At 41.3% G+C, this 27,143-nt stretch overlaps 1 protein-coding gene across 17 annotated transcripts in view; it reads right to left on the bottom strand.

The window, feature by feature from the left end:
- Positions 1 to 27,143, bottom strand: part of LOC310822998 (neurexin-1a-like) — a gene marked incomplete at its 5' end in the record, with an annotated part of 300,716 nt that overhangs the window by 101,936 nt on the left and 171,637 nt on the right. For all 17 annotated transcript variants that reach the window (XM_083695624.1, XM_083695636.1, XM_083695631.1 and 14 more), the window contains one exon: positions 303 to 484. In XM_083695624.1, the coding sequence (XP_083551750.1) occupies positions 303 to 484 (182 nt within the window). The remainder of the gene's footprint in view (positions 1 to 302; positions 485 to 27,143) is intronic.

A 27,143-nucleotide genomic window follows, 5' to 3' on the forward strand; every position in this document is an offset into this window, starting at 1 on the left:
TGTGTGTGTGTGAGAGGCAGTAGGTAGGATAGCAGGCAGATAAAATAACACATGGGCCAGGGACAGAAAGTGGGCACAGCCAGAAGAGGAGTATTCATAGCATGAAGAACTATGCATAATCGTAACCCTTTTATGATAAAGATTGTGATCCGTCTCCCTTCCACATTTTCCTTTTTGTCATTGTTGTAGTTGTCATCATCATCATCATCATCATCATCATATACTGCAAATTGCATGCATATGGTTGTGTGCATACGAGAATAGAATTGAGTGATTCTTAGAGTAGGAGAGATGGGACTTACAATGTGGAGCTTCAAGTAGTCTCCGAGGCCAGAGGAGCTGTCCACCCTCACCAGGACAGCATCCTTCAGCTGGGTGCTGAAGCCAATGGCCAGCCTGTCTGCTCGTGTGCTGGGCCGGTCGTTTGGTGGCCATGTGTACGTAATGAGGCCGCCATCTCGCCCAAATATGTAGGTGGTTCCAGCTGCAGAGAAAAGAGAGAGGTACAGTATCAGAACATTCTCTTCCTACACCCTTTGGAATACTTGCTGTAAAGGTGTTTGTGAATCATCAAATGTCAATACACTAACATTCAAGCCAGTGCACCACCAATGGAACATCAACATCTCAGAGTATATCCAATTGTTTAATTATTCAAAGTATATCAGGGGAGACCAAGCAAATTGTGCATTTGAGCTTCATGAAAACACATACCGCTGCCTTGAGACAGGCAAAATAGAGCTCTTCTCTAATAGAGAAACAGGTTCCTTATTATGCCGCACAATTACTCAATTTCCGAAGCGCCACATCCTTGCCCCCTAAGCAGAGATTCAAGTGAACACTGAGCGAACCTCCAGCTGTGTCCTCGTCGCCCAGGTACCCAGCATGCCGTGTGGGCACCCTCCTTGTCTCCTGCGCTTCATTAGCAGCCTCAAAGGCAGACGGTGCCTGCAGCCTTATTGGCTGCCTCGCCTGGATGATGCCCTTCTGATGACCCCCACGCCAGACATTTCCTGTACATTACCTCTTTGTCTTCAGGAGTTGTATCAGAGGTGTGGATGTGAGTGGCAGTGCAAGTGTGGTTTTAATTAAACTGGCATTCTCTGGATATCGGTTCACCACTAAAAAGGCTTTGCGTAAAAATAAGCAAACCCACTGGGGAGAGAGGGGCTTGCAGCATATGCTGATGACCTATTCAAGTTGATGGGTAGAGAAAAAAAGCCTTCTCTACTAATGAATGAAGATGTCTACTTAAAGTGCAGATTTGAGGTCCATTTAATTTCCAATAACAATACCTTGAGGCTTTATGCTTACCAGCCATCACATGCTATTTGTAATCTTAGGGTTGTTTCAATCAAATTAGAGCCTACTTCAGTCCAACAGCTTCATAATCATACTCTTTTTCCTTTCTCCAGAACATGGATAAGTAAGTGTGTGTGTTGGAAACAAATGAGTGCGAGAGCATGAAAATTGACAGTCAGCCTTGAAACATTTTCTGATTTATCCCACCGATGTCCGTGGTTTTATTACAGCTATCTTAATGTCCAAATATAAATAATTAGACAGGTATATAGAGAGTTGGATCCAGAGATATTTAAATATTACTAGAGGAGCTGGGAGTTAAAACACCTTAGAAAAGGATTATAAATATTTAAATATTTATAATTCAGGTAAATAAATATTTCAGGTAAATAAATATTTACCTGAATTTCCCCCTGGGATAAATAAAGTTTCTATCTATCTATCTATCTATCTATCTATCTATCTATCTAAATAATTCTGACTGTAATTCAGTCAGATATTGTTCTGTAAATCAGCTTGCAATGATACACCAAACACTTGCTCCATATTCCAGCATATTATAATTAAGACCTTTCACTCCATGTCAGTGTTGGAGCTCATAGCCCTTCAGCGACCGTTTCCCCCTCTGTCTGTTTACACAAACACACACCCACTTCCCTCTGTTTACACAAACACACACCCACTTCCCTCTGTTGACAGCTCATTTACTAGTGACTTCTCAAAAAACACGAGGCAGAGGTTGCACATTTCTGGGGATTGGCATTCTAGTTAAAGATAAACGCTTACTGATACTACCATGGTCATAGGCTAAATAGACAAATAGGCCAGCGTTAATCACCATGAAGTCAACAGAACAAACTGTGATCCAGATTATTCCAACTAAACAGCCTATTATATTCAAAAAGCCTATATTATAAAAAAAAATAAACAGCCAAACTGAGTGTTGATAAAAAGGTTGTTGACTAGTGGTGAGACAAGTTGAAATCCATAAGTGTGTAAGGCTATATGAAAACAGCTCCTTGAAGGACTATTGGGGATTAAGGAGAGGGATACACGGCTGAACAGAGCTAATGCACACCTACACAGTTGTAGTGCGGCGTGAAATCGGCTGACACGTGCCTGCACTACTCCCGAGGTGGGAGTAATTATCCTCCGGCTTCAGATCTGTTGTTTGTGTGATCTTGTAGGAGGCCAGGCCTGATATGGATCTATAGTAGTCATTGGATACAGTGTCGTCCCAGAAATATTTGCCTGTTGGTGTCTCTTTTATTCAATGACTGTTTCACTATCGCTCTTTCTTTCTTTCTTTCTTTCTCTAGGCTATAACAACAACAGGGGGAAAAGTAATGACACAATGGTAGAAGAAGAAGAAGAAGAAGAAGAAGAAGAAGAAGAAGAAGAAGAAGAAGAAGAAGAAGAAGAAGAAGAAGAAAGAGAGTGAGAGTATACTCTACTGTATCTATCAAAGCCTAATGATTAATTAAGTTGCCTTTATTGCCTTGTAACCTGTCTCAGTGATACTGCATCAGTGATCATCATTATTGAGGATGAACATGGCTAGATCAAATACACTGCTCTCATTAATAATGTGACACCAACAACAGCACTCTCTAGCACCCTCTCAACTTTGTGGGGTTAGTAGAGCCAAGCACCTTTACTGTGACCCAAAACATTCCCCATGTGTTTGAGCCCTAATGGGGTTAAATTTGACTGCCTCAGTGTATTTCTGCTGCCACTTAAGGAACCGTGAGCTCTCGTCAAGCCAGCTCATTAGCATGTTAACTATACAGTAGTCTATTATCTGGAGGGGATGGGCATGGGCATGGGCATGGGCATGGACAGGCGAGAGAGAGCAGGGTCTGGGCCTGGGCCCTGTGGCTGTGTGTGTGGGCTGAGGAGGACATACAGGGACGTGGGCTGTCTCACTTTACTTCTCCCCTAAGGTCAGGCACACAGGCTGTCTTTCCTCTGACCTCCAGCACAGTCATCAGGCTCTGCTAACAAGCCTCATATTACCACCATTACCGAGAAACTGGGGAGAAATCCAATCATAATCACATATTTGTGATGGAAATATGAAAAGGAGATATGACATTATAGATTACTTTTCCGTCGGCACCCTTGTACTTTCATAACGGCCTATTTACAGGCAGGCATTCCAAGAGCTGCTCATGTGGAAGCAAGCAGCAATACATACAGTAATCTAAATCTCTTGTAAATTCATGAAGCATTCCTATTTTGAGAAGAAATTACTGTTGTTAATATAAAACAAACACACACACACTAGCTCACTTAAATAAATTAATGTTTTACTATTCATCTTTGCTCCACACTAACAGATCTTGGCAATACAGTATGTTACCCTCCAACATCACTCTAGGCAACTGAAATTAACAGTATGTGTCATGTCATAGCAATGCACACTTTGTACTGATGATTGCTTGGAATGCTTTTTTGGGTACTTTACATATTGAGCAACATACAGTACAGTGTTAAGGCAAAAGGCTGCTGTTTGATCCAGCAGAATTTCCAGTATATGTTTTTACTCTGTAGAGCCTCAAACCCACAAATGTTCCAGAGAAGCTTTTTTTTGCATATTCCAAACAAGCAGGATTGAGAGGGAGATTTTTTTTCAAGTGTTCTTCAATAGAACTAGATACTAATGTACACTTATGTATTTCTGTTTGAGAATTTAATACATGTTGTACATTTTGTCAGTGACCACAAGGACAAGTAAGATTTGCGCAAGTGTTAGTAGATCTCAACTCCTCGGCAGGGTGAAACCAAAAATGTGGGTAATATCATTTGGGCATATCTTGTTTTGCAGACCCCCCTGGGAGGAGTACGATTAAATCAGCAAAATAATGTCTATTGTATTACCATTTCAGTTTCCAGGGAAATCATTACCAGGATTGATGAGCAGAGTGTTATCCAATCAAGTTCAATTGGTATTTAGTGGAGGAACTCAACAATCAATTCCCTTGAAGATTCACTGCCATGAGGATAAAAAAGATAAGTCAAACTAATAAATTAAAAGGATATTTTTGTCATGTTCTATCTCATCTTTATTTGTGATGTTTTTAAATGCTTTCTTCTGTGATCATACGTACAGGAGAGGTACATTAACCAGATGAAGCCAGAGCAAGGCCGCATGCAAATACACACAAAATTGCTAATTAATGATCTTTTCTGCAGTATGTAGTTACTTGGAAGTACTGTAATTATCAAACTGTGGACCATAGACGGAGGCACTGTGCAGGCATCTGCAGTGTTTCATATACAAATTAATTGCAAAAAACTAGGTTTTAAGTGACATATACAATTTTAGAGCTGAAAAAGACGGAAGTCTATATCCTGATGCACTGACAAAGGTTTTGCAGCACACCCAGGTTTGACTCCTGCTACAGAAAGGTTTGTTGGTCTACAATACAACATACATTCACCACAGTTGTTTAGCACTCACATCTCAAACAGCCAAATACTTACTCTTCAGAAAGGACCTTATAGTGGACATTTACTAAATGCATGTGCATATACTTGTTCTATGCCAAATGGGAATTTCAAATATTTCAAATATATTTGCATAGGCATGTGTCCCAGTGACATAACATGGGAAAGCAAAGTTGCTTTGGATTGGATTTCTTTTATTTTCTCAATAATATAAATATAAATTATGTATCATGTGCAATGATAATACATGCTAATGTTAAGTTTTAACCTTTTGGTTTGATCCCACAATAACAGTCCTCGTGAGATTCATCTTTCAGGCCAAAGTTATCAATTATGAATCAAAACTGTGATGACCCAGCATGAACTAGAAATAATGAATACAAAAAATATTTTTCAGGACAGACAAAAAATACTTACAATTATATTTTTTTCCACTTGGCAAATGTGAAGTGTGTGTGCCTGTGTGTGTGTGTGTGTGTGTGTGTGTGTGTGTGTGTGTGTGTGTGTGTGTGTGTGTGTGTGTGTGTGTGTGTGTGTGTGTGTGTGTGTGTGTGCGTGTGTGTGTGTGTGTGTGTGCGTCTGTGTGTGTGTGTGTGTGTGTGTGTGTGTGTGTGTGTGTGTGTGTGTGTGTGTGTGTGGGAAGGTTAAGAATCTTTGTGCACACAATAATCTGTCACTGTCATTGTCTCTAGGGCTTCAATGAAGGAACCCCTTTCACATGCTCAAAACTCCAAGGTGGTTGACACATCTTTCACAATCCCCCTCTCACCTCTTTATCCACTTATTGTTCACTTACAAAACTGCAAGGTCTGTTCAGGAATTCAAACCTGTCTTCCTCACAAGGTGTGGACTTGGAAAAAGCCATTCACTCTCTTCAGATATGTGTTAGCATCCCTCAGGGAGACTGAAAGGCCACAGATTGTTGACTTGCTGTTAATCCTCTCAGCATAAACAACTGCATCACTAGCTGACAATTGGCTAGGCACTAATAACAGAACCAAAAGGCATGAGGAAAGGTTGCATCACAGGTGAAGTCTGGTATAATGTATATGGCCAAACCTTTTCCTATGACAAAAAACATCAGGCATTGTTTACATTAACAGTGCCACTGTAACTCAAATTAATAAATACTATAATGTATGTTATCTTTTAGGGACTAACTGTTTAATGGAAATAACCCCTGCCATCTCCCACTCTCTTATTCTTTTGTCCACAGTCAAAATTCATCCCTCCATTCCTCATCAGACTGGAACAGAGCTACTCGCCCCGCACAGAGAACACAGAGAATAAGGGCTAAATCAAACCAAGGTATAGACTAGCTGGCGTACTGAGCGTTGGCTTAATAAGTCTTGGCATATTGGCATCTATACAGCAGAGTCAATATTAACCTTTACAGTTCACCGCCCAGACACTCCATCTTTACGACTGGACCAAAGGAATTTCAATTCAGTGTGCTATAAATATTGGAGATAATTCAAACAACACAGTAGCTTGGATGTATTGTTTATTTCCCTGTGACTGCTCTTCGAGTAGAGCATGAAAAAATATTTGGGGGTGACATCAAATCAAATCATACTTGAATTATGTCCATGACCAAAATCAACAATATCAGGTAGGTACAGCATGACCGGTGACGCAAGCTGACATACAGTATAAACATTAATATATCTATGAATGTGCTGCCAGTAAATGAATAACATTGTACAATATCCAATATCACTGAAGGGGTTGGGTGGGGGCGGAGCAACGTATTTGCTCTAAGGTCTTGGATACGCTCACCACATAAAGGTTTGCCAGCACAAGTGTGGTTATCTGTTGGAAGTGGTTCAAACCGAGACCTCTGGAACATATTAGGCATGCAGGCTGGATCCAAAGCATGTGTTTGAGAGCTGTCATAAACTTTGTACTGTTTTGCTCTAACCCATCTCTATGTTACAGGAATTGCCTAGCTGCTGGTTATAACCCTTTTTCATAACCTGGCACTATTGTACTTATACTGATTTAAATAAAGGCTGTATTAAGAACATGCCTATGGACAGTGTTGTCTCACTGAGTGGCCCTATTGACCTTGATCCATACAGGGGTGTTGACATTGCTCTACCACATCTCTAGGTCTGGAGGCCAAGCACACTCTACTTTATACATTATTCTCTCTCTCTCTCTCTCTCTCTCTCTCTCTCTCTCTCTCTCTCTCTCTCTCTCTCTCTCTCTCTCTCTCTCTGTGTCTCCACATTACTAATTGTGAGTAATTACATTAAGTGTAGGCTAACTGGGTCATCCCTGCCTGACCCACAGATTGGTCATCACCAATAAAGGAAAGGCTTTGCCTAGACACCAGATGTGAGCACCAAACACATGGGATCTGTATAACAGAATAGACAGGGGAGAAGAAAAAAAAAACATAGAAGCATTGAACTCATGCCTCCGGGCATATACATATATGTATAAAGGATAGGCTGAGTGGACAGTGAAATAGGGGGTGGTAGAGAGGAGGGTGGTAGAGAGGGGGGTGGTAGAGAGGGGGGTGGTAGAGAGGGGGGGGGGGGTGTGGTGGTAGAGAGGGGTGGTGGTAGAGAAGGGGGGGTGGGGAGTGTTTGCTTGGGTCTCTTGATGCATCCACGTGAGCAGAGTTACCAAACATTGTACTGTGCTTCTCAGTCTGCTGATAAGACTTTGAGACTGAGTTTGCCCTACAAATTAGTCAACCAGATCAATGGACTGGCATGTCATCCTCCTCTAGCAGAAAGCAAACATTTAAAGAAGAAAAGACAGAAGATAATCACAGGTATTTTGGACAGAAAATTGAACCGATACATGTCTAACAATGACTTGGACAATAGAACAGCTTCGTTTGCACCATGCTTTGCATTGCCCCCTCTTTCCTCCATACAGATATGACCACCCTCTGGGTAGTCACACTAACCCACCTCACTCTTCAAGGAAGGAGGGGAAAATCAATTAATGGCTGAGGTGCAGTCATGCCCTCTGGGGTGGTAACATCATGGCATGAATGCTCAGTGAACCACAGTGCCCCCCGCCGCCCCCCCCCCCCCCCCCCCCCCTCACTGCTCACTTCCCTTGGGCACTGGGTGATACATGCGCCCTGCCTCTGGAGCTAAAGGGGAGGCTCGGCCAGTAGTGAGTACTGAGAGTCACTGTCTTAATTGAGCTGCCCAGCAACGAGCCCCTTGTCCCCCTACCAGCTGCATATCAGCTCCCCTGGCCAACAGTGTTGGCTCTGAGAGATGTGTCTCACAGTATCAACAGCCTTGTATTTCCTCTCTCTTCAACTAGCTTCATTTGCACTTCTTCCACAGTGCTATCATCCTCAGTTAAGGTCAGCCATTTTGTTTGTCGGCCATTTGTTGTTGTGCTTTAACACAGCCAATGTTTGATATGTGTTCCAACAAATACATGCATCAAAGTTAGACTTCAATATCAAACATCAATCCGTTTTCTCTTTTGCATTTGTTGTTAAAATAGGGTGGACTGATTGTGTGCCATCACACATCAGTGCATAATTTACGGTCAGTGTAGTTTGTTTGGTAAGCAATCAGTTTGTGGCTATCAAACCGCCCGGCCCCCCATGTTCTGTTTTGGCAATTTTTTCCTTTATTGGAGAGCTAACAGATGTGGTGTATGACTACCATTCTAATGGCTGAAAAATAACTAGTTAGTGGGATAATTACACAGAGGAAGTGAAGCGTAAAACTTGAACTGAGCACAAAGGGATCACCATGTCTATATGAATCTGCTTCAGCACAAACACAGCACTGGGTCTGATATGAAACCATGTGAAAATAATGCTTCACAGGACAGCCTTCTAGTCTATCCTCCCTATTGGCATTGAAACCAATGAATGCTTATCACAGGACAGGCTTCTAGGTTATGCTCTTAAACAGATGTTTCATGCAAATCGACATCATTGGCATTCCTGAGAGGAAGAGGATGGCCTTCCACACATACAGTCATGTAACAAGCCTCTGGTTGGTGTTGTAGACTACAACATGCAGGCAACGCTGTATTTTTTGTCTATCTGAGTAGTGTTGATCATCAGGCACAAAATAGTGAAGTACTGTATCATATTAAGCAAATTACTCAAGACATTTTGGCTGACAATAGTATCAAACTTCCTGACATACTGTCTGTTTGGTAAAACCAAGCTATATTTCTATAGACTATGTCTGCAATGCAGGTACATTAAGGTAAGGACAAAAAAAGCAGCTACATAAGGATGCCACTGAATTACATGAAAAACTATTTTCATAGACTTTACTCCGGGCAGCAAGGTGAGCTGGCTAATGTCTTTGAATTCCTAATTCAAAGCCAGAGAGCTACAATAGAGAAGAAATAAAGCTGGGGACTTCTGCAAAATGCAGTTCAAAGCCTTGTAGTGGATCACATATGCCCAATCGTTACACGCCTGAGAATTTTCTGATAGCTCAGCAATAGCAATTCATCTTGCCTTCTAGTATGAGTGTGTGTGTGTGTGTGTGTGTGCGCGTGTCTACTTGTGTGTGTGTGTATTGCATGTGTGTGCCTAAGGATATACCTTTTCTGCTTCTGCTGTTGGCCGTATATATGTCTGTGTTGTTTGTTTATTTGTATTTGTCCATGCAACATGAGGGTTCTTTTGTGTGTGATTCATGTCATCTGTGTAGGACAGTGTGCGGTGGCTTCACTTCCAGTCCCCATATTTTCCATAATCCATACCCAGGGGACACAGAGTACGCCTTGGCCTTAATTGCAGGATTAAATATCTACTTTCCGTTTTGCTTCTGTCGCCTCATTTTGTAAGTAAGCCTTTACTAAATGGTGTGATATTATTTAATTAGCTGCATAGCTTGAGGAAATGAAATTTGAACAAAAAAAATATTTGAGAAAGATCAAGAGAGACTCGGCAGACTTCAATATTAGTGATGTATGTAGGCCTGTGTGTGTGGGTGTGTGTGTGTGTGTGTGTGTGTGTGTGTGTGTGTGTGTGTATGTTGCACGTGCCTATGCACTGGGGTGTGAGGGGAGTTGTTGTCATGCAGCACGACTGCTGCCTTTGTGATTTATATAGTATATAGAGGGCGCTACCTCCCCCATACCAACAGGCAGCCCAGGAGCAACATAAGGGGGCTGTAGCTCATACTGATGCCACGCAGCTCTTAAGAAAATAAATGGCGTGGGTATACTGTGTATTTTAGCACTATGTAACAAAATATATATATATGCTAATATTAGCCTGTGCTTAGGTGTTCGGCGGGCATTTTTTATCGGTCCTTGCCAGCATTCTTCAGGCTGTTGGAAATGGAAGGAGCAACAAGGAAGGTGAAATCCCCCACAATCCTATTAGTGTGGATTAGGGGCAGCTTTTCTCTGTGCCACCACACTGCTGCAGGTGAGAGAAAAAAGAATAGTAATGACATAACCAGCTTTTTTTAAGGGCTCCTACTGCTTCTGGGATTTGTCAATTATTTATTTTATTATTTAGCTATTTATTAAAGCCTGTCATTAAGGCTGAATGGATGACCAACTGATACTGACATGAAGTAAGAGCAATAGCTTAAAACTTGCACCCGATACTCAGCCAGGCTGATACACTGTCATAGACAGCCTCAGCTATCATCAGCTATTAATATTGATGATTCAAGGGTCAGAAGTCTATGTTTTGGAATAGGTCTGAATGTTCAATGGCTATATGAAGCCCCCATAAACCTTTTACTGTATATGCCCTACTGTACATAAATGCTTCACAAATAATTTGTGATATCAGCTCAGGTAATACTATAGAAAGCATAATGTTCTTGATCATTCCATCAATGGGAATCAATCAAGTTGGCCTCAGCTGAAAGTCATCCCTTTTCCTCCCTCCCTTGTGTTTGAGGACATTAAACTGTAAAGATGTCTGCCTCCTTCTTCTGCATTTCCACACCTGACCTTTCCAAGTACCAATTAGACCATCATTGTGGGGGCTAGAGCTGCAGTGCTGTAATGTGTCTGGGGCTAGGATAGTTCACACATTGCTGATTAAAATGTATGTTCATTGTGGAATTTTTACTTTTTGACACACGTTTTACTAAGGGAGTCAGTGGAGTTGATAGATTGTGTCTACGTGGCAGTGTCTATCGGCAGGCTTGATAGGCGTACATGATGGCAACTGCCTCATTACGATGACACAGAGAGAAGCCTCTCTGGGGTGGTATAACTCCATTGAGTTTAGATTACAAAATGCTGAGTTCAGAGAATGTTCTTGATCTCCTCTTTATTTATTTCATTCTCTTGTTTCTTTTATATGTGTTTCCCCAGGGAGATGGAGAGACATTTATAGAGTCAATCACGGCCTGGACTATGGAAGGTTATTAGAGCTCCCCCAATTAGCGTCTTTCACACTCTGTGGGCTGCACTGACTACAGCCTCATCTCCAATCCCCTACTCTCACACACTGACAGGAGCCACCAGGTACACACCTTCCTGTCAATGGATGCATGGATGAATGGAACATGAATAACAGTCATCCAATTTGCTGTAATAAAAATAAGGCCATTCTAAAAAAAATCTTAAATGGCACCAGCCCCCACTGATGTATGTGGGTCATACTCCAGAAATAATGCAAATAGGGGTTATGAAAAAAATCTAAATTTGCATTCAAATTTTCAGAATCTCCTAACACATATCCATGTGTCAGGTACCTGCTAACAGAACACTTTTGGAGTAATTAATTTGTATTATTTTATTTTCTACAATTCTTAGAGAGTCCCTTAAATTGTCACAACTGAAATACAGAGAAAAAACTGAAATAAAGGCTAAATCTTTAACATGATTCAAACTTTCTTTTTCACTATGTGTTAAAGTGAACACGTGTTGATAAGACGCATTTTCTTATGGAACTTTCTGAGATTAGATCCCCATCATTTCTTCTATAAATTTTTACTGTACAAAGCCTTAACTTAATAATGGATGGAATGTCATATTCATCTAACTACTGATCCTATTGAATTTTGAAAACATTACATTTGTCACCAATGTATTTGTATTATAACCGTTGTTTCGATAGTGACATCATGGTTGCTGTTGTGACAACAGTGCTTGAAATATGGTAACATTGTTTATCGTTTCAAGATTTGGTTAAATCTGCATGAAGGAGCAGAAAAAAAACACTTGGAAAGATACTTTTGGCTCTGTCAGCAACTGTCAATTAGTCTAGTAGCAGTAATTATCTATAAATGGAAGAACAACAACAAACAAAATGAATATAAAACAAAATGCAACATAGATGCTTTAATGATTATGGCCTATTTTCGTGTTTAGGTCAAATCAAAATCTAATAAAATTATATTTGTCATGCACATTGCATACAGCCGTAATTGACATAGTGAAATGCTTTCAACTCAGCAGTTATGGCCTGTGGGTAGAAACTGTTCTGGAGCCTGTTGGAGCAGGTCTGGATGCTGCGGTACCTTTTGCCAGAAGGTAGCAGAGAGAACATGGTGTGGTCGGGGTGGCTGGGGTCCCTGATTAAGTATCATCTTAGCCTTATAGGCCAGTAGTGAAAGATTTAGTAGTGAAAGTTATGTACATTTGTCTAGTATATAGTCACTACAAAACTTTGTTTGAAGTTTCTCTGAGGATATTTTGGCATGTCATTTCAATGATGACTAGTTACATTCGTAATCCTGTCTATTGGGGACGGTGCTGGTACTGTAACTGTTAGCCTGTGCTGCGGTAGCAAAGTACTGTAGATAACAGAGAACCAGATAATCTTTCACTACTGGCCTATGAGGACAACTCAGGGTAAGATGATACAGTGCCCTGCGTAAGTAATGGGACAGTGAAGCATTTTTTCTTCTTTTGGCTCTTCACTCCAAAGGTTTTGATTTAAAATCAAACATGAGGTTAAAGTAGAGATTCTCAGCTTTTATTTGATCATATTTGTGTACATATAGGGTTTCACCATTCAGAAATGACAACACTTGTTTATGCATAGTCCCCCTATTTTAGGGTACCCAAAAGTAATAGGACAATTGGCTTGACAGGTGTTTCTGGTAAATTAGATGTTTTCCATCACATAATTTGTGCAGGCATAAAAGAGCTGTCAATGTGTAGTATTGATTCTAGGGTTTGGATTTGCCTTTGGAGATTGCTAAAACTATCAGGCTTGCCAAAATCAACAGTTTGATCATGAAAAAAAAAAAGCACTGGTGAGCTCAGCAATCACAAACGGGCTGGTAGGCCAATGAAGACTTCCACAGTGGATGATAGAAGAATGCTCACCATAATTAAGAAAAACCCCAAAACAACTGTCCCACAGATCAAGAACACTCTCCTGAATGTGTCAGAGACTACCATCCGCAGAATACGTCAGCAGCCAAACTACAGACGCTTCACTGCAAGGTGCAAACCACTAGTCATCCTTAAAAAGGAAGGTCAGGTTACAGTTTGCTAAAAAGTACCTAAAAAGTGATTGAAATAGGAAAGTTTGGAGAAAAAAGAATCTGCCCAAGATTTACAGCATACCACCTCATCTATGAAACTTGTCTTAATTGAGTATTGTAACTACTAACGGCAGAAGTAGAATGTATTCTGAAGTGTACAGAAACATCTTGTCTGTTCGAATAGAACCAAATGTGTCGGATGACCATACAGTAAAACAATCACCCAAAACATACTGCCATATCAACTAGGGAGTTTTTCAGGGCGTACAAATGGAAAGGTCTTGACTGGCCAAGTCAATCTTCAGATTTAAATCCAATTGAACATGCATTTCATTTCCTGATAAGATTTTAGGCAAAAAGACCTCAAACAAACAGAAGATGGCTGCAGTACAGGCCTAGCAGAGCATCACCAGAGAAGATACCCAGCGTCTGGTGGGGTCAATGAATCACAGACTTCAGGCAGTTATTGCATACAAAGGATTGTCAACCAAATACTAAACATGAGTGCTTAATTTGGACATTTGATAAATCTGTCCCATCACTTTTGGTACCCTGAAACAGGGGAACTATGCATAAAAAGTGATGTTATTTCTGAAAGGTGAAACCAATATGGACACAAATACCATGAAATAAAAGCTGAGCATCTCTACTTTAACCTCATTGTTGTTTGGAGTGCAGAGCTGAAAGAAGAAAAACATGCTTCACTGTCCCATTACTTACGCAGGGCACTGTATTTCACCTAACCATCTATGTGGGCTGTTTATTTGGTTTAATCTTTAATTGTTAACCTTTTTTAACCTTTAAAGTCTGGTTTTTCAATAGATACCCATTGAATATTAATAAACCCCAGAAAATCAAATAGATTTGACAATGGAACCTGTTTGATTGTGACATTTCTTAAAACCACACAAACATTTTCAGATTTTCTGATTGGTTGATCCTCGTTTTTCTGGTCATATTATTGAGGTTGTGATTTATAGCATATTTAATCTGGAGCTTTAAACAGAATGTGTTTTGGTAGTGACCTCAAAACTGGGACAGCGTTTTTAAGAGTTTGTTTCTCAAAATGTGTAAAATGTATAAAATATATCTTCATAATTTGATTTCCCATCCAAACAATTCAAGATGTTTTGATATAGATTTAAAGGTTACAAAAATCTTTAATTGCTTTAATTTTTCAACATTCATTTTAGGACCCATGGCTGGGGGCACCCAGTTCGCAATAGAAAGTGGTATAAAAACACTGATTTTGTCAATATGTTTTTATTGACTGGACACGCAATTTGCACAATTTCTTTGGATTGACCTGTGTGTGTGTGTGTGTGAAAACACATTTCCAGCCACTTTCTTCGCTGTATCACTTGAATTCATTGTTGCAAACACAATTATGGATATGAGATAGATTATTTTCCATTAAGGGATTCTTTTTGGCCACTTGGTTATAGACCAATTTTGTAGAGTAACTGAGATGATGTTGTCCCATCGACTGCCTTTTCCTCTCCACCATTCAACTTTGTAGATTTTTGTAAGTCTCCCCAGGCCTAAGGATCGCATTCCTGAGCAGTTGTGTTCCTCTCCATTTGCTCAGTTTGTAATGACAACCTGATCCACACAATGTGTAATTGATTCCTATGCAAATCAAAGACCCTATAAAAACTAAGACATTAATTCCAAAATTACATGAACTATTATCCTTGCATTAAGATGGACTCAATTCAACTTATTGAGTGATTGCATTTTAGCTCATTTTAAGAGTGTCATAGCAAAGGGTCTGAATACTTATGTACATGAGGTATTTCTGTATTTCAATTTTAATAAATTTACTGAAATTTAAAAAAAACATGTTTTCGCTTTGACATTCTGGGGTATTGTGTGTGGATTGATGGCAAATTATTTTAATTGAATCCATTTTAAATTGAGTCTATAATACAACAAAATGTGGAAAAAGTGAAGGGGTTTGAATACTTTCCAAAGGCACTATACGTGTCTGCAAGCATGTGTAATCCTACTGGGATTGGAGTAAATGTGTGCACATCCTAAGATTCTAGTCACAGGATTCGTCTCAATATCTACACTGACCTTCAGACTGACCGGGCATTTTATAATTCAGAAATCTAAACATTTTAAATTAAATATATATTTTTTTTTTTTAAATACAGAGAGAGAGAGAGAGAGAGAGAGAGAGAGAGAGAGAGAGAGAGGATGAATGATGTTGATGATGATGATGATTCACACTTTGCCTCGTGGGCATTCACTCCTTAGTTCTAACTCATCCTGGACCCATGCAAGTGAGGAACACAAATGTCCCCTTGAGTAAAATGAGGAGTGCTCCTCTCTTTCTGTCTATCTGTCTCCAAGTCTCTCCTCCCAAACGGGCACATTACTCATCTGACCTCTCACTACCCACCGCACACACAGTCAGGTCTCATTTCCCTTCACGCCAGCCATGGCCTGGTCACCACGGAGACCAAGGAGACCACTGCAGGCACAAGAGGCCGCAGAACTCAGTCCGCTCGGCTAGGCTCTGTGGGATAGCAAGGGGGGCTAGGGACGGGGGCGGGGGCGGTGTGCTGTTTAGATGCAGAGTGGCACACTAAGGTAGGGAGGGGGATGGGCGGGGAGTCAGTGAGTGCAAGCTAAAATGCAAGTAGGGCAAAGACCTGCGGCACACACACAGATAAAAAAAAGAGGGTGAGTCCCTGAGCCAGGAGCGGAGAAAGGGATGAGAAGATGGCAGCCCTCACTCACTCACTGCTTCTTGGGTCAATAACCCACTCTGCTCCCCAGGGGCAATAGGTACATGTATCTTATCAGAACAGCCATCATCTCTGTTCCACCGCTGGATCCCAGGCACAGATACTGTCAGCCACACACACTATCTCAGAGTGACATCGGCACAGGGACACAGGAGTAATTATATTACACCGGCAGCAAGACAACGGCAGGGACCCACAGCCCCGCGGTTTGCTCACTGCTGCCCTCTCTGTCTCTCTCTCTCTCTTTCTTTCTTTCTTGTCTCAGACTATTTCTATGTCTCTCCTTTACTCTTTATGTGGTTCATTGTTACTCCTATTGCAGAATGTCAACTTATAAGATGGCTTTCTCAGAAATTATTTGTTGTCCTTCTGCTGCTCTCTGTCTCGCTCTCCATGCCTCTTTCTTCCTCTCTCTGCTTCTGTGTAAAGTAAATTCCCTAATCCATTTGGTCATTAGCTCTGAAGGTAGGGAGTATCAACATTGATTACAATCCCTTAAATTGCTTTACTGGCTTTGATGTAGAAGCTAGGATTAGAAACATAAAAGTGATATTAGGAGCATTTCATGGAGCAGGTATTAAGAAGGTCCTGATAAGTGCATCACATAATCATCCTTAATCTGGACGCCGACTTTGACCCACCGGGCTATGTTGCACACACACACACACACACACACACACACACACACACACACACACACACACACACACACACACACACACACACACACACAGACACAGACACAGACACAGACACAGACACACACACACACATCATGTAAAGAGTGACAACTTGGTTTATTCAAATCATGATCTCCCTCTCTCCTCCAACTCCCCTATCCTTGCATCGGTACGACCTGGCAGAGGAGCCCACTCTCCATGGCCAGACACACTGACCTGACATTCCCATTATGACACACCTCATGTCATCTCTACATTGATCCAATTTGCATTCATCTCCTCAGGACTCTTCTTCCGATAGTAGAGCTCATCTATGATGGATGCTTTGTCTGCACCTCAGACATGATACTGTCTGAACCTCATTAAAACTATCGCTAAAAAACAATTTATCACAGAGTTACTCAATTTTGTACATCCTGACCATGATTATTTTTTCATGTTTTCCAAATAATAAATCAGCTGACACACAACTTCAACACAAGGGAAATAAAGGACCATTTTTATTGCATATGATTTTAAATAAATGTGTTATTAAGTTATATAAGGTTGAACCCTTGCTGTATTACCCATAATGTACATTGTGTAAAACACTGGTATGGAGGGCTACATAAGGGTTTTGTTTTTAAGTTGCAGCTTGAAACCGATTTTTCATAATTTTGGAATTCAGTAATAAAGCAGCCACTTATTAAGAGAGAGAAAAAAGTAATATCATAAAATGGAGATAGCAGTAATTTGCATACAAAACAACTGGCAGCGCTGTATTAGTTTTGTTTGGACTAATCACCCGGGACAGTGTTAAGTGCACTGTGACAAAAATAGCAAAAGGCAGGTATGGTTATATAAGTACTGCAAATAGGATTAGATTGTACCATGGATAGTGACAGTGAAAGCAAAACAGCACAGGAAGGGAGAGAGAGAGAGAGAGAGAGAGAGAGAGAGAGAGAGAGAGAGAGAGAGAGAGAGAGAGATGTTACATGCTTAAGAGGAATACAAACAATACAAATGCGTAGGGAAAAAAAGTATAATGTAATGCATTAAAAAATCACAGGAGAATAACAAGGAGTGTAGTATAGCTTGTGCATCCGAAAATGTAGCTGAATAATTGAAGAGCTGCACATCTTCAATTGGTGCTCTGAACAGCCCCCCCGTGTGAGAACGAGCCCATGCAAATTACACCCTGCACAGCACAGTTGTGATTACGGAAAAATATCTTTAAAAAAAGGAACAAGCTTTGCTCTGAAAGCCAAGCACTGTGTCTACAAAGTTTCATTTGTGAACCCTACACCTGTGCAGATTGGCCAACATTCTGTACTTGGGAAACATTTTAAACACACCACTACATCCTTAACCATGGTAAATTTAGGGGACACAGACAGGGGACAGGAGAGGCGGACCGGAGGACAGGAGAAGAAGGTGAGGGTGAGTGTTGTCCCCTCCAGACAGGCCCCAGCAGAGTGGCCTAATTGCCTCCCCTGATGTCTCAGCAGGACAGTAAACCTCACATCTCTCCATCAGCACTGTGGAAGCAAAACCTGCCTAATGCACAGACTATACTACCCCCCCCCCAACCTACATATGATATCCACACAGAGAATCAAGCATACTTCACATACTGAACAATTCTTAACAATGTCATCATCATAGAAACCCATCATCATGTTCATACCATTTCTACATCATGGTTTCATCCACACCTCCCAGTCATACCATCAATAGCACAGCTAATTCAAAAACCAAGATGAGTGGGAATCGACAGGATTTTGTAGCATTCCCAAACCCATCCTCTCACTCATACTAATGCAAACACACACATGCACTGTAGTGTACATCTAGGGGAGGCCATCAGGTAAAGGACTGTCATAGCCTAGACTAAGGCCAGAGGCGCCTCAACATCCAGCAGATCTGAAAATGCATATTTGTCTCCACCAGCCACCAGGGGACAGCAGTGAGTACTACAACCGCCCTCCTAATCCTGTCTAATCTGGACATGGCGGAGCATCTGGAGACAGGGATAGGGCTAATCTGAGACACATAGAGATGGAAGCCACTATGCTGACACAGACAAAGAGGGATAGAGCTGAACTATATCAGAAGGACTGGTGGAGATGTAGGAGACAGAATGATACAGGGTAACTAGAATACCCACCTGGTATGAGAAAGAAAATAAAGTGTCTGCCATACAAAAGTAATTCAAGACAACAACTCGGCTGGAATAACTTGAAACAAGCTGGAGTGAACAAAATTAGACAGCCTCCAAAGAGGTTAGATGTAATGACACAGTGGCATAATTACGTAGGTTCATTTGATGGTAAGAGAGAGTACTTACTGTGCCCTGCACGTAGCGAAGCAGGTGATCTGTGGATAGCAATAGGCACATTATGGTGATGCTTGTTTCCATGACTGAGGTGAATATGGTGGGGGCTCACAGCTCCTGGCTCTGATCTTGCCACACACCCCAGGGCCAGAGCACTCATCCAGAGGGCCAGATTCATAAATGAGGTCAGGTCCCAGTAGAGGGGGTCCCGACTGGGCCTCGAGGGAGCTATCTGTGTCCTCCAGCCTCCAAGCATCTTCCCTGAGTGACCAGTTGAGGTGAGCGATCAAAGTAGGAACTCAATGAACCCCACAGCCCATGTCTCTCACCCTGCCAACTCTTGCCACACACAAACCAAAACCAGAGCTGCAAAAATCCACAGAGAAGAGTGCTGGGACTCCACAGGGAAAAAAAAGACAAAATAGCAAAAGAGAGCCTTCTTGCTATTTTCTGGTGGGTTAGAAAATCCGCAACAGTACCAAGGGATACAAAGCAGTACGATCAATCATCATGAAAAAAGAGTTGGAAAAAATATGCCTTCAATAAATTAGGACACTCTAACAGCAACGGAGAAATTCCTGTCAGTACCAATTCCCTTATCAAACCTCTTTGCTTTCTCTCTCACTCCTTTTTCTACTAGGAGCTCACACCATCAAATGCATATTCTCTGCCCCCAAAAAAGAGAATATTCCTCAAAAGCATTTGCAAGGTAAAAGTACATCAGCCTCAGAAACATAGGATAAAACAAGCAAAGAGTTTTAACATTTCTTCATAAAAAACAAGTTTCCCTCCTTTCTTCCCTCCTGGTTTTAGAGGACATCCAGAGAAATCCGAGCGCAACTGAAGCCGTGTCTCATTTACATGTGTTGGACAGCTGCAGTGGCGAGGTGGAGATGGCTACAAATGTGCCAAGAGATGCTCCCGTTCCCCATCAAGAAATCCCTGCTCTCAGTGAGACCAAACAGCAGCAACGGCATCACCTGAGAGAGCAGCCTTGGGCAGGCACACACACACACATATATATATATACACAGGCACACACAGCGTCGGCAGCGCAGCTCCGGGAAATGTGCGCAAGAGGGGGAGGAGGAGGAGAAGATAGGGAGGGGGAGCCTCGACAGCCAGCCGAGGAGTAGGAGGGAGAGGGGCTATGCAAATGGGCAGCCTCCACACAGCGAATCAATGGAGCTTGAGTGCATTGCAGAGGAAGAGCCTATTTGGGAAAAACGCAGGGATGTGGGCTCCGTCACTCTTTTCTGCTTTCTCTTTCTCTTTTTCTCTTCTCCTATCATTCTTTTTTACTTTCTATACACTGCTGTGCTCACACTCTGATGGCAGTAAATGGAAGAGAGGAAACAACAGAGCGGGGATGCAGGGTGGGGTGGTCTTTGTTCTAGCTCCTCTCCCTCTGGAGGGTAGCGGTGCAGTCCTGTTGAGAAGGACAATTGGAGTCTAACAGTGCTGTCCGATACTCTAGCTGCTGTGGTCGGCTCGTCTTCATCCAATCACAGGGCTACTTGACTGACTCCCTCCTTCTCTTCTCTGTGACTCCCTCCTTCTCTTCTCTGTGACTCCCTCCTTCTCTGTGCTCCAGCATCAAAGTGACACTACGGAAAACTCTTCTCTCGCTTCACCTTCCAGACCATCTGCAGCCCAACATCAGGGAGAATTTAGCCAACTAGCAGAGCAAAAGGCTGCAGCCCCACGCAGCCCACACAGATATGCACACACAAACAAGTATGTCACACAGTGCTAGAACTGGCAATGGAGCGCTGTCCACTGGGAGGGTGCTGAATCTGGGTAAGTCAGCCTTGCATGCTGATAAAAGCGCATTCCTCAAAGACTGCGAGTGTGCATGGAGGGTTAGGGGGTAGAGTGAACATGTGGACATAAAGCTGATAAACACAATCCAGTTCAGCTAGGATCTGTGCTCAGTGCCCAGGGTTCAGGACTGGAGAGATAGAGGCTCAGCTGCCTGTCCCTGTTTTCACCGTGGCCGTTCAACATCCTCTTTGACCGCAGTGTTTAGAGCTGAAGAAAAGCCAAAAGTGTTGCTGAGCTGATCATCATGGGTTGCAAAGGATACAGATGCACTTGGCCACAAAAAAAGTCAATTTAGCCAGCATGACACAGAGGATAATACTTATGTCTCTCTCCATTCTTTAGCTCTCCATACAAATCCAACAAAGTGCTGCCGAAAATGTAACCAGAGACAAGTTGGGGACTCACTTGAGAGTGAGGGTAAATCCTGGAAGCAGCTTGGAGTGGTGAGAGCCAAAGAGGAGGGTCAAACCTGAGAGAAGATATCCTGTGACAAGTACCATTTTTAAATGAGAGACTACACTCCATGATGATTCCTGTAATAATTCATTCATTCATTCATCTCAATTTGTAAAAGTATTTTTCTTGTAAAGTGACATTTTTAGACTGTTATATCGCACACACCAGATGCTCAAAGAGAGAAAAAATAATTCCTGTTGTTCTCGCCTAGCACCCCCTGCTGCTAAATAATCTGGAAAAACAGAACTTGAGCTCTGTTCTAATGTGCAAGACTGAAAATGGATGTTCCTGCTGAATTTTTTACATAAATTATCAACCCATCAATCTGCATAATTACAGCTAAAAAGCCAATATATCAGGTCCCTGCTTACTCAAGGAAACTAGTCTGAATTAGGCAAACTTTTAACAGCAATGACAAATAAAAAGTGATGCAAATTGAACAGGTAACAATCCTTAAGTGAATGTTTTCAAATGTCATGTTTTGTTCTGTAACATCTTATTAAATGACATTAGCAGTTCAGTGTTACCTTGGTCAGGTTTTATATCTGTTATTTGTTACATGGGTGCCACCATGTGGCAACAACAGAGTACTGCTTTGACATGCAATATTTATTTTTTCCCTACTTTCAGGTGTATGGTTGACAGGCACAATATGTATGTGGAGGTTGAGAGGAAGAGCAAACCAATACACTGTTAGAAAAAGAGTATGATTTATTTATGGTTAATTGTATTCATATTTGATATATCGAGATAAATGGAGATAATGTGGTTCTAAAAAGTGCAAATTGTTTTGTAAATGGTGCATTTCCTAGTACACAAGTAAGGCTGTTATTATTGCAACTTCGTGAGAAAAGGTCTAACCATTGCGTAACACTATCCTGTAAGGAAAAGGAGACATGATGAGCCACTTTTATTTGTGATTCATTCCAATGTGGACCTTTTTAGCTCTTGCTTTGGTTGGTCACTAAGGTGACTGGGGTGACTCTCTCTCAGTCAGGAGTAAAGTATCAAGTCAACCACACAGACTAGATGTGATTTTGCTCCAGTGAACCTCTAATCAGAGATATGACAGTGAGACACTGTGTGATAAACAGGATGGGGGCAGGTGACCAGAGAGGCAATAGCTATGTTAGAGAGAGAGGAGGGAGGAAGGGTCACTGACGGTCTCCAGAGGCCAAATCCCTGTCACCTATACAGCAGCAGCCACCTGGGCTCAGGTAGGGAGAGGTAGTGGAGACTGTGTGGCCATGACAAGCCACAGGGCACAGCTGCCTAATAAGGCGTCTGAAGTCACTCATAGGTGGGTAACTACGGAAATGAGCGCTAAAAAGTAGCTTTCAACTTCCTGCTAAACACCTACCCTTGAACAAGGGTATCCTTTCTATATATCCTTTGTATGGTATGCCCCTCAAAAAACAAGATATCCCACATCCTTTTTGTTAGATGAGAGCTCTCACAGACAGAGACAAAAAAACCAAGCCTTTCTTTTTCTACCTCAGACCCAAAGGATTAGAGGTGCTCAGAGAAATTTCAATAGATTTTTTTCTAACATATCCCTCCCTTGTTCGTTGTTTTTCATCCTAAGATAAATAAACAGACCAAGGTAGAGAAAAATCAAGGAAAAAAAGGGAGCAAAGTTCACACTGTAGAGAAGCTTTAGCCAAGTACGCTCTATTCTCCCAAAGTGAGCGATCAATAGCACAGATGGAATTTGTTCTGGGTGTGTAATACTCTCCTCAGAGAGTGAGGGAGTAGAAAGAATGAGTCCCTGTTAAGGACCTCTAAGACTGCGGCTCCAGTGCAGTGAGCTGATGAGAAGAGTGTAGGAGTGGAGATGGAAGTGGAGGGATAGAGGAGGGTTAGAGGAGAAAGAGCAGATGGTGGGTGGCCTGACCACATTGAGACAGGACCTTTACATCAAGACAAGGGCTCTCAGGTAGTGCTTGATGAAAACCATGGAGAGACTACAGTCTGGGTTAATAGATCCACAGGGAGAGAAACACCACAGGTTACCCTTTTGTCACCATAGAGATTGATCTGTTCTATTATCTATTTTCCTCCCTGGAGAGCAGCTTCTTTGTTCACCACAAAGCCAATAGAAATCATAAACTGACATTAAGGCAGGTCTTTTTTTCATCAATCATGTTTTTTCCAAGCTGCACAGTCTGAGGACAGAGACTGTTATCAAAATATGTATTTCTGCAATTTGTTCTTTCAGCAAAGATTTGCTGTTGCTCACCAGATGACATAAGCTATCGTGAGCGTTGAGGGGGAGATACACCATACAGGATAACTCAACCATGACACAAGCACACCTGCACTGTGCTGTGGTGACATCTGTGGTTGGTGCAATCATTCCCTCCACCACCACCACACATGCCCCTGAGAACCTGTGCCTCTGGGGGCAGACAGCTACGCGTAGGGTTTAACCTGCTCACTTGTTGTATGGTGGGTACACAGGGTGGTGACTAGAGGGAGAAAACTGTGGTTATAGGTTTTACTTTACTCCCCATGGATAATAACACAGACAAGTCATGTGATCAGCCAGTGAATATGTGTGTACACAAACAGCAGTGCACATAGTATCTTAACATCTTAACAAAGCTGCTGTGTACATCAGGCTCGCACATGTACAGTTGTGTAAATGTGTAAATTGTGTACATTTCTCTGGCTGCCATATTATTTTTCATAGTTCTATGATCAGCTGGACATGTCAGGTAAAGTAAATCCTTTGGATCATAACAAAACAGTGAGCACTGAGGAGACTAAAACGGAAACACTGACACTGTTCAGTTGAGTAAGGAGGCTGCCTGGCCTAATACACAGCAGTGAGCGGTCAACCGCACCACAGTGCCTGCAACGCTTGAAATCTCACTACACTCACACAGGGATAGACATTCATTGCTAACAAAGACAGCTACTTTGACACTAAAACAGGGCTCTCTACACAACGGAGGACACATTGACAGTATAGAACATACTCTGCACACACTACACAGGGAGACAGTATATGACACTGATGATAATGTGTACTGAAGCAATCATACAAAAATACACATACAATGCTAGCTTAGTCATGCTAAGATGTGGCGTGATGATATGCACAGACATATGCACAGAAGAAATGCTCAACATAAACACACATTAGATGGTAACATAATAAGACAGAGGTTGTCACACAAAGAAATAGCTGTGGCGTGATGAAAACAGATACAGTAGTGGTGTGATTGACTGTCTGCGTGTGAGAGTGAAAGTGACGGATTGTGGAGCAGGATCTCTAACCTAGAGATCAGAGAGACATTTGCCAGCTACATTCACATTCATTAACAATCTCATTTCATTGGCTCTAACCTATACATTAACCTCTATAGCAGCACAACAGATCAACATTCTCTCTGCTCATCTCTCTGCTCATCTGCAATGCATCCTCTTCTGCTCTTTCCTAATCTCCCTCCTCCTTGTCCTCACACAATGCCAATTACTGAGCATATACATAGCATATTGTACGCAACCAGTGGAAAAGTAATCTGATATCAATATCATGCCACAGTATTTATGCACATCACAGCAGTCCAAACTCCCCCACTGTGGAGTTGTGCTTGGTCCATCTGAAGTGTTTTGAACTAATATCTTATTACATAAGCAGTGAGAATTCTTAATTATGAGTCACAAATCAAAGAGCCAATAAAACAGGGAGCTAATATTACATAATGTATTGCTTTATGGTCCTCTGTTGCTCAGTCGGTAGAGCATGGTGCTAACAACGCTTAGGTTGTGGTTTCAATTCCCGCTGGGACCATATATACTGAAAAATGTATGCACTCACTGCAATGTAAGTCGCTTTGGATAAAAGCATCAGCTAAATGGCATCTATCTATGCCACTAATGCCCAGGGTGCGATTTGCCGCCGGATGGTGGGGATTTCCCCCCTACTGCTTTTCTTATCTCTACTTCTGATCAGTATTTTTTTTTTTATCCCCAGTGGGGACACGTTATATCCTCACTGCTGATAAGCGTTTGTACATTAATTCCCAGAACATGGTATCCTAATGCCTAAACCAGCGAATTCATTATTTGTGTAATGTTTGTTTTCTTATATTGATATGTTAATTAATATCTTACATTATATGCCTAGCCTAATTACAGTGTTGATGGCGATGATTTCTCTCTCTTTTGAAATCGCCAAGTGGGGCGGGAAAGTGGAGCTCAAGCATCCTTGTTGAGAAGCTATGCTGTTGCAATGTTCTCTGCGGCAGCTCGTTAATCATTAGGTGGGCTTGCTTAAGCAAGTCCAACTATTGTTTTTTGACATATTTATTATTATTATGATTATTATTATTATTCCACCTGCTACTCCTCCTACAACTTTTAAGCTATTCACACTTAACTACACACTGAACCACTACCGATCTATTAACACCATGTCAACTGTAAAATGTGCCAAAAAATCCAAATGATCACCTCTGATAAAAGATTTTTGAAACCTATTAAAATGTTTACACTATTAAGCTTTTTGTAACTCCAAAACCTGTCATCCGGCTAACATGATGGATAACATTATTTTTTTTTTTTTGTAAGGCCAACATTCTGAGATCCCCACTGTTACTGCAACTGCTACGTAACTTTCGATCTATCAACTATCTATCTATCTATCTATCTATCTATCTATCTATCTATCTATCTATCTATCTATCTAACACACTATGTCTATCCGTCTGCTGTATCTTTCTAACCTTATATCTGTCTAACCTTTCAACCACCTAGCATCCTTGTTTCTTACTTTCACCAGTCACTACTACTTCACTCAGAATAACCCATACTGATTAACCTCTTAATTGTTTTGATCTTTCTATACCTCCCCTCTCCCATCTATCCATCCTCTTTTTCATATATCCATTCATCCATCCAATCAACCAACCAACCTAACCAACCTACAGTGCTTTCGGAAAGTATTCAAACCCCTTCACTTTTTCCACATATAGTTCACATTTGACTCAATTTAAAATGGATTAAATTAAAATAATTTGCCATCAATCCACACATAATACCCCAGAATGACAAAGCGTAAATGTATTAAAATTGAAATACAGAAATACCTCATGTACATAAGTATTCAGACCCTTTGCTATGATACTCTTAGAATTAGCTAAAATGCAAAAATGTCATCAACAAATCATTCAATAAGTTGAATTGAGTCCATCTTAATGCAAGGATAATAGTTCATGTCATTTGGGAATTAATATCTCTCTTTTCATAAGGTCTCTGATTTGCATAGGAATCAATTATACACAGTGTGGATCAGGCTGTAATTACAAACTGAGCAAATCGAGAGGAACACAACTGCTCAGGAATGCGATCCTTAGGCCTGGGGAGACTTACAAAAACCTACAAAGTTAAATGGTGGAGAGGAAAAGGCATAGTCGATGGGACATCATCTCAGTCACTCTACAAAATTGGTCTATAACCAAGTGGCCAAAAAGAATCCCTTAATGGAAAATAATCTATCTCATATCCATAATTGTGTTTGCAACAATGAATTCAAGTGATACAGCAAAGAAAGTGGCTGGAAATGTGTTTCTTTGGTTTTTACTACAAAGCATTAAGTTTGGTGCAAATTCAGCACAAGCAATGTAGTTTCTGCACCATCTCTCGTGTGAAGAAGTGGTAGCTGCATCAAGTTATGGGTTTGTTTGTCATCGGCAGGGACTGGAGAGTTTGTCAGGATCTTTTTAATTATGAAATTTGCTGAGTTGGTAGTGACATCCTAATCTACACAGTGTGAATTGATTCCTATGCAAATCAGAGACCCTATAAAAACAAAGATATTAATTCCAAAATTACATGAACTATTATCCTTGATTTAAGATGGACTCAATTAAAATTATTGAGTGATTTGTTGATGACATTTTTGCATTTTAGCTCATTTTAAGAGTGTCATAGC

Source organism: Argentina silus (genome assembly GCF_951799395.1).
Source record: "Argentina silus genome assembly, chromosome: X".
Classification (NCBI taxonomy): Eukaryota; Metazoa; Chordata; class Actinopteri; order Argentiniformes; family Argentinidae; genus Argentina; species Argentina silus.